Source organism: Artibeus jamaicensis, unplaced genomic scaffold (genome assembly GCF_021234435.1).
Source record: "Artibeus jamaicensis isolate MK-2021 breed Jamaican fruit bat unplaced genomic scaffold, CSHL_Jam_final contig_233, whole genome shotgun sequence".
Lineage (NCBI taxonomy): Eukaryota > Metazoa > Chordata > Mammalia > Chiroptera > Phyllostomidae > Artibeus > Artibeus jamaicensis.
In genome coordinates this window covers 39,142,032-39,156,361 of record NW_026521486.1, presented here as the reverse complement: position 1 = coordinate 39,156,361, position 14,330 = coordinate 39,142,032, and the positions used below count along the sequence as shown (strand labels likewise).

At 38.3% G+C, this 14,330-nt stretch overlaps 1 protein-coding gene across 5 annotated transcripts in view; it reads right to left on the bottom strand.

Annotated features, from left to right (window-relative positions):
• Positions 1–377: 377 nt before the first annotated feature.
• Positions 378–14,330, bottom strand: part of BICD1 (BICD cargo adaptor 1) — a 177,962-nt gene continuing 164,009 nt past the window's right edge. For 2 of the 5 annotated variants that reach the window (XM_037139736.2, XM_053662007.1), the window contains exons 9-10: positions 11,337–11,412; positions 6,194–6,380 (exon numbers count right to left, since the gene is read on the bottom strand). In XM_037139736.2, coding sequence (XP_036995631.2) covers positions 6,293–6,380; positions 11,337–11,412 — 164 coding nt within the window. In that variant the 3' untranslated portion in view covers positions 6,194–6,292. Of the gene's footprint in view, positions 6,381–11,336; positions 11,413–14,330 lie in introns of all 5 variants that reach the window. The other 3 variants (XM_037139733.2, XM_053662006.1, XM_037139735.2) reach the window with 3 other exon arrangements.

Sequence of the window (14,330 nt, the reverse complement as noted above, 5' to 3'; positions counted from 1 at the left end):
CTCCCCAAATAAAGCATACAAACTTTTCTCCCTTCACTAAAATCATGTTTCTTTCATTAAAATGTTTCCCTTTTTTAGAACAGGTATTTCTTTCATGCTGGTACATTCCTAATCTAATTCTCCAAAATGTAGCCTTGTCCCAAAATAACCTTTTAGAAAAGATTAAAAAGGAGAGATGGTGAATGGAGATGGGCAAAGGTGATACACATTTCTTAATGACAAATGTGTAGAAACGTCAATGCAAAGCCTGTAGTTTTTAGTTTAAATATGTGCTCACTTTGAATATATAAATCATGTAGATATTCATAAACTTTTTTGTCATTACAAATCAGTGATATACAGAAAAATTGCTCAAAATGATAAAGAGGTCACATAGATGAAATGAACAAAAGATAACCAGTTTATTTACTGGGTAGAGTTATGCATTACATCATATCCAGTTGGCAACATAAACCAAGATGTAAGAATTAATATATTGGTTTTGGTTATTTTCTTAGCACTGGAGACCTGTTCCAACCGCTGAGTGCACGATCAGGTTACAGAAATGCAAGCACATACATGAATTCTCCCATGAGACAGTCACTTAGGATTGTCTACAATAAAAAAATGAAAAAGAACAAGCAATAATAAATTCAAAAGAATTTTTTGAATTTAAAATAAATACACATGTCTTTGAGAGCAATTTCCCTTTGAAATTTGGATTTTTTAGAGTTTCTTAGGTCCGTCTTTTAGTTTTTTTCATACAATACTGGCATTATGTGGACATGCTTCAGACCATTGAAGCCAGAGGCATGATAACAGAATTGCAATTAAAGGTGGAAATACCAGTAAAATTACAATAATCATATGGTGTACAAATCAGAGTTGGCCACATATTACACAAATGTTAATCCTGGAAAGAAATACAGTATCAGAATCACATATGGTTCAACATATATGAATAATTATGCAAATAAAACACTGAGTAGATTATAAAAATGCCATAAGATTTTCAAAGAATTGTATAATTGACTAACAGTCAAACCATCCAGCTTTATAATTTTGTGACAATGTTAAAAATCATTTACTTCCTTTATGCTTTGGTGCACAATCATACTATGAAGCCAAACAAAATGATTCATTCTCTACCTCCATGGTCACCAAAAAATGATTTGTTAGCAAAATGACGACATTTTTCTTTATAGTTCTCCAACCTTTATTGGAGGCTTTTAAAAAAGAAAAAGTCACACCAGAATTCATCAGATTTTCTTCTCAGTGTTTTCATTATAGAACCACAATGATCAGAGAATAATTTTGAAAGAAAAAAAGTTAAAATAAAAATGTGGTCTCAACCAATGTTATACAGCAATTAAACACCAATTACAGAAATAATCTGGCTCAGTAGTTTATCTAGGTTTCAGTATAACAGGACAAATTTTAAATAACTCCAGAGGAAAGGGGTAAAAATATGCTGAAGATTTAGAGCCATGCATTTCAATATGGAAAGGAGACTGGATATGGGTAACAATCTCTTTACATTCCTAATGGAGAAATCACAAGAAATAAGATTTCTATACTGTTCATATCATGAATATGGGAAAGCTTACATGATGTGAAGTATCTCATGCAAACGTTTTACACAGCATACTTTTACACACTCACACCCTTACACTAAAGGCAGTTAATTGCTGCTCTTTTTTTGTAAGTAGATTATTTCTGGAAAGTCCTTGCTAGAGGAACATAATTTTAATACTAAATACCTTTTTCAATTATACTTTGAATAAAAAGAATGGAAGTAATGTCAAAAGGAAATCTTTCAGATGTTAAATAAGGGAATCAGGCTACAAAAGAAATACATCAGGGGCAATGGCAGTTAACCAGTGGCATTTAAAAAAAGATGAATTCAATTACAGACAGCTCATCTGGGGGCATTTTTCTTACACACAATGGAAAAGGTCGCTTGGGAGCTAGACTGGTCATGTATGTCCGCAGAAATTGATTCTAAGGTAAAAATTATGTATCAGCACTGATCATACGACCTATCACAACTTCAGTTCAACGGCTTTTTGAAGAATTATGTTCCCTTTACTTAGAAACATATTCTTGTAAATTTGCAATCCTAAATACAAGGACTATATTTTAAAACAACTCTGGTTTATAAACAAAAAAGTTGTAGGACAATCTTTAAAATTGTGAACTTGATCCTAAGAGTTCTTTTGAACTTGGTCCTACCTTACAGCCACGATATCACGGCCCTTGCGGCGTCCTGGGGCGGAGTCAGCACCTGCTCACTGGAAACCCACAGGTTTCCCCTGACTCATCTTTCTGAGACAGACTGTGTCTTTGGCTGATTGAATACAACAACTACACAGCAAACCTGCCCTTCTTATCACAGTAGAAAATACATTTCACTTTTTCATTTTCTTATTTTGTAATTACTGCTTGAGAGCTGTAGAGGATTTCATTTAATGCAGAACATCAGGAAATGTTCCATATATGGATTATTTGACCAACACTTACTGCTTGTTTAAACAGAAGAATTGTACACAAATATTTTCTAAAGCATGGGAAAGCAAATATTGTAGATTGAAGATTCTTTTAAGAAAAGATAAAGTTTGAGAGGCATTTACTCCCTAAGGGATTGTAAACCTATTTCTAAAGTATTCCTGAGGACATGTATTTTTCCTTTTTTTTTTTTTTTGACTCTGAAAATTGAGGCTTTTTATAGTAAAATTACTACACTCTGGACAACTTTAAAGATATACAACATAACTGCAAGGAAAAATGCCAACAATCCAGTTTTATTTTTTGCCAAATATGTTGGAAATATTAAAATTGCTACCCTACTTTCAAGGAATAGAATATTTTATGACTAAACAGAATAACTTATTTTAAAATCTGAAATAAAAAGAATCATAGGGTTATGAAATCCTAGAATTATAATATATTATCTTAAGATATCTTGCCACTTAAGTTACTGGACAACCAGTATTTAAATTTTTTTAAAAGGCATTATAATGATCGATTTTGATAATTAATTTCCCACTGTCAAGAATCTCTTTCTACAGTTAATATAAATCCTTTACACTGAGGGCTTTATTTTTCTTAGTCTACTCTTAATAATGATATCTATAGCTGACATCTATCATTGGCTACATTTTCTTGAAGATCAATAGTGTACCTCTTCCTCCCTGGGCTAAAAAATAATCTTTCTGACTAGGTCTTCTCTTAATTAATAACTTTGGTTTCTTGAAGTTATTGAAACAGAACTGGATGAAAGGGACCTGATGACTCATGAGTTGATTAGATCAATCTGAGGGTCCTGTGTGCTCCTGTGCACTCAGGCCAAAGACAATGTATCGCTCTCCTAATTTCATCTTTTAACTGAGAAAAATCCTCAGTGGGAAAGCATTTCTGCATACTATCCTTTTCAGTATGGTAGTTGTGCTTACATTTAAAAAAATTACCTGGTTACTCTGCTAAGCAAGCTTGCTAGTTACCTCCTTCGCTGCATTTGAATTAATTAGCCAGTGTGTTTTGCATTTCTGTAGTATTTCACCCCACATCTCTCTCCAAATGGTCTCACGGAAGTTTGTTCTTTTTAATTTCCACTAGTTCTTCAATTTTTCAATTTCCTTTTGAATCCTCATGTTCTTTATACGTACTGATTTTTTTATCAGTGCTACACATATTTATTTATTTTAAATGCCTATAAATAAACATTGATAAGGCTCAGTTTAAACTATACTAAATGATGCCACAGTTTAAATACATAGAATTCTCTCTCACTGCCTAGGGACTATTACCTAATTTTGTGCTGAAAATCTGAGACTTATTTCCTAGTTTCTACACCTTCTTGGCAAAGTTTTGCTAAAATGAACATTTTTATAGAACTGATATTTTCAAACAAACACTTCCCACTCTGTTAATATAAAGGAACTTGAGTAAAATTAGCATATAGTAGACTTCATAAACTTTATATTGGAGGAAATAAATGTGTTGCTTGGGACCCAGCCTTTCACGGGGTCACCACTAGAGGGAGGGAGCAAAAATGCAATTATGCCCCATCCAGCAGGGTTGCTGCTCTGCAGTGACTCAGCAACGACACTTGCTGCTGAATTCCCTGCACCACCAACACAACTGATGAGGCAACACAGGAAGATGTTCTCAGGTACTTTTAACAATGGCGTATTTTCCCTCAGGCACAGACAGTTTTTATTAGAAGTCAACTTTGCAGCTATGCCACTTCTCAGGTCCAAACACATGATGCTTGGAAAAGAAATAACGGAAAGAAAAAAGAAAGAGCAAGGGTAGGGGGTAGCCTCCTTTCATTGAACTCTAAATATAATCCACACTGCCTTGCTAATACTGGTACAGGGCAGACACAACACCAATAAAATGAAGCAAGCGTTTAGGAACAGCAAGGACATGTAGGTAGGAAAGAATAGAAGGTTAGGCTGCCATGACCAAGACTGTATGAAGATTTGTTTTTCTCAAACCTGGATACCTACTTATGGTAAAGATTTCTAACTACTTCAAGTTGCATAATAAATGACATTGTTGAAAATAGCACTCATATAAGAAACTAAAAACCTCTTGGTTGCTTTGGTAACAGTGACCAGTACTTAATAGGTATGTGACTGATAAAGCTCCCGCCCTTTGCTTTACAACTGAGCCCCTGGCCACCACCTCTGATGGACCATGCCATTATGTCCCACCCACTGCCACTCCGTGAGCTGAGTGGCTCTTACTAGATGTTCGTGGTGAGAGCCCCGTCTAGTAAACTATCTTCAGTATTAACAGTGAGGATTGTTTTTGTTTTAAAGAGAAGTTACAGATACTGTTACATGAAAAGGTTAAACTGTTATGATTTTAAGTAAGTTAAGGCTACCTGACTAGACAAGGAATCAGGGCTAGGAGCAATTGTGTGGGCAGTTCTTGGTCGTTAAGGAGCCCCGGAGTATTAGACCTTTTAGCTCAATTAGCTGTTTTCCTTGTTTGTCAGATTATGTGCAAAATAAATTTTGCTATGAAAAGAGACTGCCTTAAATCAAGTCATGAGAGTTACCCAGCAGGGTTTGGAAATGAACTAGGAACATCTATTATATTTCAAGATGTATAATATGATTGTAGGCACCTGAGTGTTTCTCAAAAGTAGACAATGAGCTAAGGTTTATTATGTATTGTTTTTTGGCAAGGAAAATTCATTATGAAAAAAACTAACAACAACAAAACACACAATTGTAATCAAAAGTTGAACACTTTCTGAGTAAATTCATTAACCAAAGGCTAACTTACATCTGTCTATGGATGTATTTTCCCATTTATACTTGACAACTTTTAGCAGGAAAGACTTCTCATAGGGCCCTGAATTTGGGAGGAGTAAAAAAAAAAGTCTGGTCATTAAATAAACACACCATGTTTTCCCTTCATGTTATTTAGCCTCCTCTATCATCACACACACACACACAACACACACACACAAAGGAGCAGCACCAGTGCATCTGCCTGCCTGCAATTTTTCAAAAAAATTAAAGATGCCATCAAAGTTGAATAAGTCAATGAATCGTAACATAGTCTGTTTCTTAGATTTACTCAATAATGTCCAGTGAAGAACCCTAGTTTTAAAAAAATCCAGCACTTAATTAGCTACTGATTAGAAAGGTAAGTGCATAAACAATATCAGTGTAGCAGCAAAATACAGTTATTGTTAACATTCCGATGCACCTCATTTATTATTTTGTGCAAGAAAAACGACCACCGTCTGACCAATTCCAGATTTCGAACTAAATTAAAACTGAACAGAGCAAATTATGCTTATTTAAAAATAAATGAAGTTCACCTCTCTCAGAAATTATTTTTATAAACATAACTCATGTGCCAAATAAAGTACAAAATAAATATCGATGATGAAAAATACTGGAATCAACTTCTATAGCCGAATGTGACAGGTGAGGAAAGATGGTTTTACGATATATGTATTTTACACGGTCTCAGGTCTCTCCATGTTATCGAGATAAAGCCAGTCATCTGAGATACACGTGTCCAGTTTTGTTTTTATTATTCAACTGAACTATAGCCATTTCATTGCAGAAATTTATCTGTGACTTAGACAAACGATAAAACGTTTTATCACGCCAGAGTCTGTGCTTTGTGTTATTCTTCTTAACTTTCTTTCATCTTCCAAAGTGACGGGCATTGCTCCCATCATACACCTAACGACCGAGAAGAAAACACCGGTTGGATCCTGGGCGGTATCCTGTGTGTGGCTACGAAACGTTCGCCCCAGAGGTTGGTGCACAGGAGGTGGAGACTAGGGGTGAGGAGATTTGGAGAGACAGTGGAGGGGGGCGCACTGGGAGCTGGACTGCGGCTGCTCGTCAGGGAGAGCTGGGTCAGGACTGAAAACGAGAAACAAGCGTGTCAGCGAGAAACTCACGGATCAGGGGCCAAGCCACTTGTAAGGTTAGACAGACATATTATTCTCACTGAAACTAAAAAAAACAAAACAAAACAAAACAACCATGAACAGAAATTTTGCATGGAAAATGGTTTAAATTTAAAGCATGCCTAGACAACTGCGGCTTTGCAAAACCACGCACAAAAAAAGGAAAATAAAATGTGTTCGGGAAATAAGTGAACTCGCAAGTGCTTCCCCCACTCCCCCACAATTTCTCTACACAGTCCCATTCCCCTAGGTCTCTGGGTTAGTTGCAAGGTTTCTTTAGATCAGTTCTTCTCAAACCTTAATGTGTACACCAATCACCTGGGGATCTAGGTAAAATGCAGATTCTGGTTCCATAGGTCCGGGCCACACCTAGGAATCTGCATTTCTAGCAAGCTCCTGGGGATGCAGGTGGCGTTGGACCAAGGCTCTAGAGCATTCTAACTCAGTTCTCTGGTATGTCAGATTCAGCAGGATCATCAATTTGCCACTGGAATCCTAATTTGCTCCAAGGGTTCCATTCATCTGCTTTAGCTTGGCAGTTTAAATAAGACTGAAGCGTTTTAAAACATTTCCTATCTGTGAAGTACATAATGCAGAGTTCCAAAAGACGTCTGAGAGCCTCTGCTTTAAACAAACTCAGAAACACTCAGGCACATCAGTGCCGTGAGAAATAATCCTGAAGAACAAGGAAACCAAATATTGAATTTCCTCAGGTAACACTACAAATCACATTTGGGTTCAGGCCTTTTCAAATGTAATGGGGAAATAATCCCATTATGGGGATATTTGTATTACTGGAAGAAATTGGCATTTCTCTATAACTTTGCTTTTTCCCCTTATAGTATGAAATTTAGTGCCACAGAATTCACTTCTGACAGGAGTAATGTTTGAGAAAACTATTCAAGGTTTTTAATTATTATTATTAATTTTATATAGATTTTAAGCTAATAGGTTTTATAGTTTTTAAGCTTCTGCATGAAGTCATGCAGAATTATCATTAAACAAATTTAATCTTTGGTACTGATTAATCTTTGGAAATTATCTTTCATGCACATCTCAGAATACTAGAATTTTGATATGACATCAGAATCATGCCACATACTGGTCTGCTTGAGGGGTCACTCTCTCTTCCCAAAGTCTTTGCACTGCTATGAATTTAGCTTAAAAGGAGAGATGCTCTTCTGTACGGTTAGGACAACCAGTCATAAAATGATTTTTCTGCATAGTTAGGACAACCAGCGATAAAAACGACTTTTCCTGTCTGTTTTAAAAGCATGGGAGGGAAACATGGAAGACCTGGAGTGTCAAGGGGACTGAAAGTATTCACGGCAAGGTTCTTTCTGACCACCAGACTCAGATGGCCCTGGACACACAGCAGCGGACAGATGCTCCCATGGACCCCACGGAGTCTCCTGTTAAATCGGCAGGATTCAGAGTAAGTTTCTTTTTAGGGGACCAAACATGTTATTTACCATCATGGCAAGTAGCACAAGAGTGATACATTTTTGAAGACCCTGTGGAGATCAATATTTTCAGGAAAAAGGGAGATAACCTTTCTGCCTGGCCAGCTGAAGTGTGCAGTAACAGCTTAAAGACGGGCTACAGCTCAACAGGCCCAACCTTGCATGATGCCATCCATGATAATTGAAATTTTTTTTCAAGATGAAGGGATTATGAAGTACAAATTGGCAGTTACAAAACAGTCACGAGGATGTAAAGTACAGCACAGAAGATGTAGTAAATATTATTGTGATAACTGTGTGTGTTGCCAGGTGGTACCGGACTTATCGGGGGTTGGGCAGAATCGCTTCACACCCCTGTGCTGCACACCTGACACTAATAAAATGATGTCCACTGTACTGGAGAAGTATACTATTAAAAATAATGTTTCCATTATTTCAGATCACTTAGGGTGAGATTATAAATAGTCGGTTTTACAGTATTACTATTCTAAGTTTGCATGAATGCAATCACATTATATATATGTGTGTGTCAGAAGCATGTTTTTGGCTTACGAATTAAATTATTTCTTAAATGTAAATATTTGATATGTTTCAATCCCTTCAGCTATAGGAAGAATTCACCTTCAATTCTGATTGCTAAATATCTTTGGGAGCTCATTTATTATCCAACCTTTACCATATAAGACTTAATTTTATGTAGGTGAAACCGTGTTGTGAATGTAGTCCTAGGAACTATTACTAAGATACAGAAGTAAATATATCTTCAGAAAAGTTTCTTCCCCCCCAAGGAAGCAAGTTCTTGGAGAAAAGTGCTAAATACCAAGTTTCTCCGTGTGTTTAAAAACCACATCCAATGCTGTAACCTTTACCTGGGGCATCACTTTCATATTATGGTTTCTTTTATCCATAAACAATTTTTTAGTAAGTTAGCTCTACAACAGAATCAGTCTGTAAAACAGAATATCTAGAAAGTTCTGTATTGTTGAATATGAGAAAATTCTCTTTTATTCAAAACCATATACCTTAATAGTTATCAGAAGAATATGTATAAGCTGTAGGAAGTATAAGCATATTTTAAAGTGACAAAGAGAAGTAGAAAAACACCTGATCTGAAATCACTGAACATTCTTCACACGTTTTGCTTCTCATTAAACAAATGTTCCCCTTCAATTTGGGGACAGAGTCCACATGGGTGATTTAAGTGTCCTCTGACCTGGCCCCTCCCAGCAGAACTAAAAGGGGTGAGGCGCATGGTGGTGGTCAGGAGCACGGGCTCAGCCACTTCCAGGATGGGCGACCCTGGACAAATCATTTTACGCCCCCCACATCACTCTCCTCATTTTCGATTGGGTGCTTGCCTTATGGGGATTGTAGTGAATAACTGGTGTCAAAAAATGTAACACTTATGTACGGCAGTAATCCAAAGGCTGGCTATATGTTAAGTTTTCTGCCAGAAAAAAGTTAAAAGGGCAGTGAGAACGTGCAGTCCGACCCATCTGGCAGTGGGCATGGGTGGGAAGGAAGTCAGCCGCCACTCCAGCGCCTTTGAAAAGGGCCGTCTTTCAAGGTCCGCAAGCATTTTATCACTTCTCTGCGTGGACCACCAGGAGGGGCAGTGGAAGCCTACTCTGGTGCCTGCTGGATTCATGTGGGCAGAAACTAGAAACATCTGTAATTCATTAAGCTGCTTTAAAAAAAAAAAAGTAAAACATTTGTGTGGAGGTAGCAAGCAATCTAAATTCAGCAATTTCAAAAAAATATGGAACTGGGATAGGTAACCATTTAGTCAAACTAGTTCTCAAAAAAAGGGGAAGGTGAAATAAAATTAAAGTTGGAAACATTCCCCACTAGCCTTCTCTACCTTGTGCCCAAGCAAATTTGGGAGGTTATGTAGGAGACGGCAGGTCGCTGTCTTGAGGGAAGGTTAGGTACTAATCACGGTCACAGCAGTAACAGATATCAAGAGCATGCTATGGGCCAGGCCTATACCTCATTCTCACCCTTACTTTATAACAGATAGAACTCAGCCAGAAGTAACTTTCCAAAAATGCACAACTGTATGGGTTTGAGATGGAATCCCAACGCAAGCAATCTGAGCTCAAAGCTCCTTCATTCATTCCTGGGAGCAATGGTTACTGGTGCACTGGCCCAAGCCCTGGGTTGTGGGTGCTTGGCCAAGAATAAACCGCAGGTTAAAAGCCCGCATTCTTCACCACTCTACACAGATAGATAATCCACCGAGATGGGTTGGAACATTTAAAATTGCATTTCCTTACATAACGAAATTAGTCTAAGATAGCTACTGCAGACTACTGGCCTTTGCATGTTTGGGAAGAACTTTCCTGAAGTAAACACCCAGCTGCTGGAAGTGGTGGGGGTGGCAGGCTGAGAGACCAGTCAGGAGACACTGGTGTAGTTCCTGTTGAATCATGTCCCTCTCCCTGGTAACGTAACATCTCAGACAACAAGCTGCACAACTGCCTCTGAGACCAAGTCACTGGGGCTTCGGGTGCCACTGTTTCTGGGCAACATGATGACCTCCCAGCACTCCAGCTGAGCCACGGCCACTGCAGCCTGCGGCTGACACTACTCCTCAGACACGCGTGGAAAAGTGTGCTGAGTCCCGCCCCTGCTCCAAAGAAGCCTTGCCTGGTGGCAGAAGAGGGAACGACAAGCAGCTATAAGAGCCACACCAGACTACACAAACCTGGCCCCATCAGAGTGCCAAATAACGGGGTGACACATTACGGGAGGAGGACGAGGCCCCGGTGGGGAGCTGTGTGGGAGTCCCCTGGGATGAGACAGCTGATGAAGGGCAGGCAAAGCTTCGCTGGTGTAGAAACTGTCAGCGAACTCTCTAGTTGAGTGCCCAGGAAGTACGTGAACCTGCCTAAATGTGTTCAGTTAATCCCAAGCGAAGGGCTCTGTCACTGCAAATGTCCTTTTTGAAATGCCAAGTACAAGTTTTTCTCCACCTTTCAAATTGTTTTTTAATGAGGGCCCTGAATGGACAGAAAACAGAAACACTTTCATGAAGTTGTCTTAGAACGGACATTAGATAGGCTTTATATCCTTCCTATTTGCCTGAGAAATATATTCTAAGAACAAAAAACAAAGGAAAGAAGCAGCAAGCCGAACACCCTCACAATTCCAGGTTTTCTGTTTTGGAACGTAATGGAACCCTGGAGTAATGCAAATATTTACTCACACCAGGGACCTGAATGCGGCCTTGAGTCCCCCTAGTGGCCAGGAAACTAAACTCTGCTCTTAGATTTCCATCAGGTACATCCAACCTCCAGTATCCAATGTGTGTTTGCGTTGCCCATGTGAAAGAAAGTGTGGCAAATGTAATTATGTATAGGCAGTTATGGTGTGGAGAAGGCAGGCTTGGGGTCTACGGCTCTGACATGCAGCCGGGTGGGGAGAGAAGGGACGTTTGAATTTACCTGACAGTCGGGCAGTCTTGCCTCCCGGCTAGTTGTGAGCACTGTGGCGGTACGGAGGCAGCAGGCTGCTGACAATCTACAAGAAACTGATAAATTAGACATGTATACAAAGAGAGGACAGAGCACTGTGTTAGTAACTAAAGCAGTTGCCTGAGAGATTTAGTGAGGAATGTATTCACACAGGAACATCTTGATTAAGCTCCCCCCCACCCACCAAATCATGCCAATAGAAAAGACGTTTTTCTCAAACACCATATTAAAAAATTAGTGACAAATTTAGTAGTGAGATTTCTCAAGTACATTAGGACATATGTGGCCATTCATAGTAGGTATTGGGATAATCTAAAAATAAAGGGTCTATTAGTATAATAAAAACATCATCAAGTTGTGAACTTGAACATGATGGTAGTTCCTTGCGTAGCACTTAGATCTGCTATTTCGAAATGCAGTGTATTCACTGACTTTATTGTCAGGATACATGGGCATATTATCGGTCCTACAGGTACACTGAGAAAAGCATGCAATACAAACTTGTTCATGATTAACAGAAGGATATCAGAGGAGAAAATTATCTTTACAGTTTTCTGAAAACAGATTTTATCTATCACAAGAAAGACGTGTTAGCAGAAAACTTTGAATGTTTACTACATAGTAGATTGTTTGTAATTTGGCTGATGGAGAAAGCTAATCTGAATGGGAAATCCACTTTTTGTTTTATGTTTGACATTTTAAATTTATGTAATACGTGTGTATTAACTCACACTAGGTTAACAAAGGGGTCGCTAGTCGAAGTCCATGTGTTCGCCAATTAGTTATATTAATCATCTACTCCAAGAAAGACCACGTGCTGGGTGTTCTAAAATGATCAAAGGACGGTCTATTTACCGGTCCCAAGCTGCCCATACTAGAATCACTGGGAAGCTGGTTATAAGTATGTAGATTATATTTATAATCTACAAGAAACAAAATATTTGTTTTGAGAAACTTAAAATTTGAGTTAGACTTAAAAGTTCAATTATTCTTGAATAATTGCAAAATCTCCTCTTGCTGTTTAGACTGTGTATTTGCCTAGCACACCTCTTCCCCTATGTTATGTAGATGTTTAAGCCAAATGATCACGAACTCTGGATTTACAGCCTTGAATTAATGAGGCTTTATAAAAATCTATATTCCAAACCTTGTGTCTAAATATCACTTATTCCCTATTTTAACAAAACCTGACTGTGTAACTCCAGAATAACAATTTTCCTGAACATTGCTGATGCTTTTCTGTAAGATACTAAGAACACACAAAAGCCGTCTCTGATGCACAGTAGTACAGAATGTAAGGCAGGCTTGGCTGGAGTTCATTCAAGAGAACATCATTTTTGAAGGGACCCTTTCTTTATAAGGTCATCTTTGTTGGAGGGTAACTTGTTAATTACTGCTTATTAATAGGAACAAGATCTAGTTCTCATTTAGTACCTGATATTCAGATTACACAGTAAAAGTCCTTCAAATGTAACAACTATTACAACTATTTGTTTACTGAGCTGTGGGGAATTCTTTTTTTTTTTTTGAAACTCTTTGTTTTCCTATTTTGCAGCTTGATTAGCTCAATGATTTCCTTTTGTAGAAACTCAGAGTCTTAAAGGATGAATTCCTTTATGCTCCTTTGATTTTTTCCAATGGCTTTTTTTCTGATTATTTAGGAACGTTTGGACTAATTAGGATAGGATTCTGATACAGCCAAGTGTGTGCTGCCCTCCTATGGTGAATTTGGGTAAATGCAATGGATGCAAATGAACATGAACCCCCAGAAAAACCTACGGGAATCTGGCCTTATGTCTTACATAGCAGGGTAGATATAAATAAAGCTCTTCAATAGCAAAGTTTCAGCCTCTGTATAATGGAAAACCCTAGAATTAGATTAGAGTAAATAATTTAAATATTTTTCCATGTCTCACATATTAGAATATTTTCTTTGCCAATGCAGTCATAGATTATTCATTTGAAGTATGTTTTGTGTTGAAATTTGGAAAGCAGGTGAGCAGGACTACGTGTACCTTGATGAACTGTTTAACACAAGGTGGATATTCCTTAAATTTGTAGTGAGTGTCAGTTTTTCCTTCTTTAGAAGTGACATCATGCCTGGCTAATTATTATTATTCTTTGCAATTATTATTCATAAGTACTTAGCCAAGTGTTATCCTTAAAGTATACAAAGTAAAATCCATACATAAGATGGTGATAGATAAAAAAAATTAAGAACAGCTGTATTGCTCCAACTCAACGATCCTCTAAATTCTTCTTCTTGGGTCAGTGGCCTCCAATCACAGCATGGCTAACCAGCTGAGCAGCTGGTATGCATCAGCCTGTGCTTTGTAAGAGCAAAGGGGCGGGTCAGGAGACTGAGGAGATCCCTCCCAGCACTGCAATGGAGAGGCCTTCACATGATCTCTCCTGCTCTGTGTAGGAGCTGATAAACTCAATCCTGAAGGAGCTAGGCCTCATCTCATTGCTTTGATGCTTTTTTTCCTCCCATCAAAGGTGGAAATTATGTATCTTAAGCAGAAGGCACCTCAGAATCCCAGCAGTCATTGCTGTTATCTGGGCCACCAAACTTTGTCTTCATCATTAAACAGTCAGTCAAGTCACTAAACTCCTATTACATGTCTAAAACTCAGTTTGGAGGCAGGGGTACAAGGAAAACAGGCAATGGGGTCCCTAATCAACTGAGAAAAGCAAGCACATTCAACAAGCAATTAAAACAAAGTGCCATGACGATGATGATGGTGGTGATGATGATGGTGGTGATGATGATGATGATAGCAGCTCATCAATGATGGCTTATTGACTGATTACCATGTGCCTGGCACTGTGCCAGCACTGAACACGCATGCTCTCCTTTACCCTGTTTTCTCATTCCCAACTTACGGGTGAGGAAAGAGGGACTTAGGTTAAGTAACTTGTTAAAGTCCACTAAGAGATGGAGCTGAGGTGTGAATGGTGTGA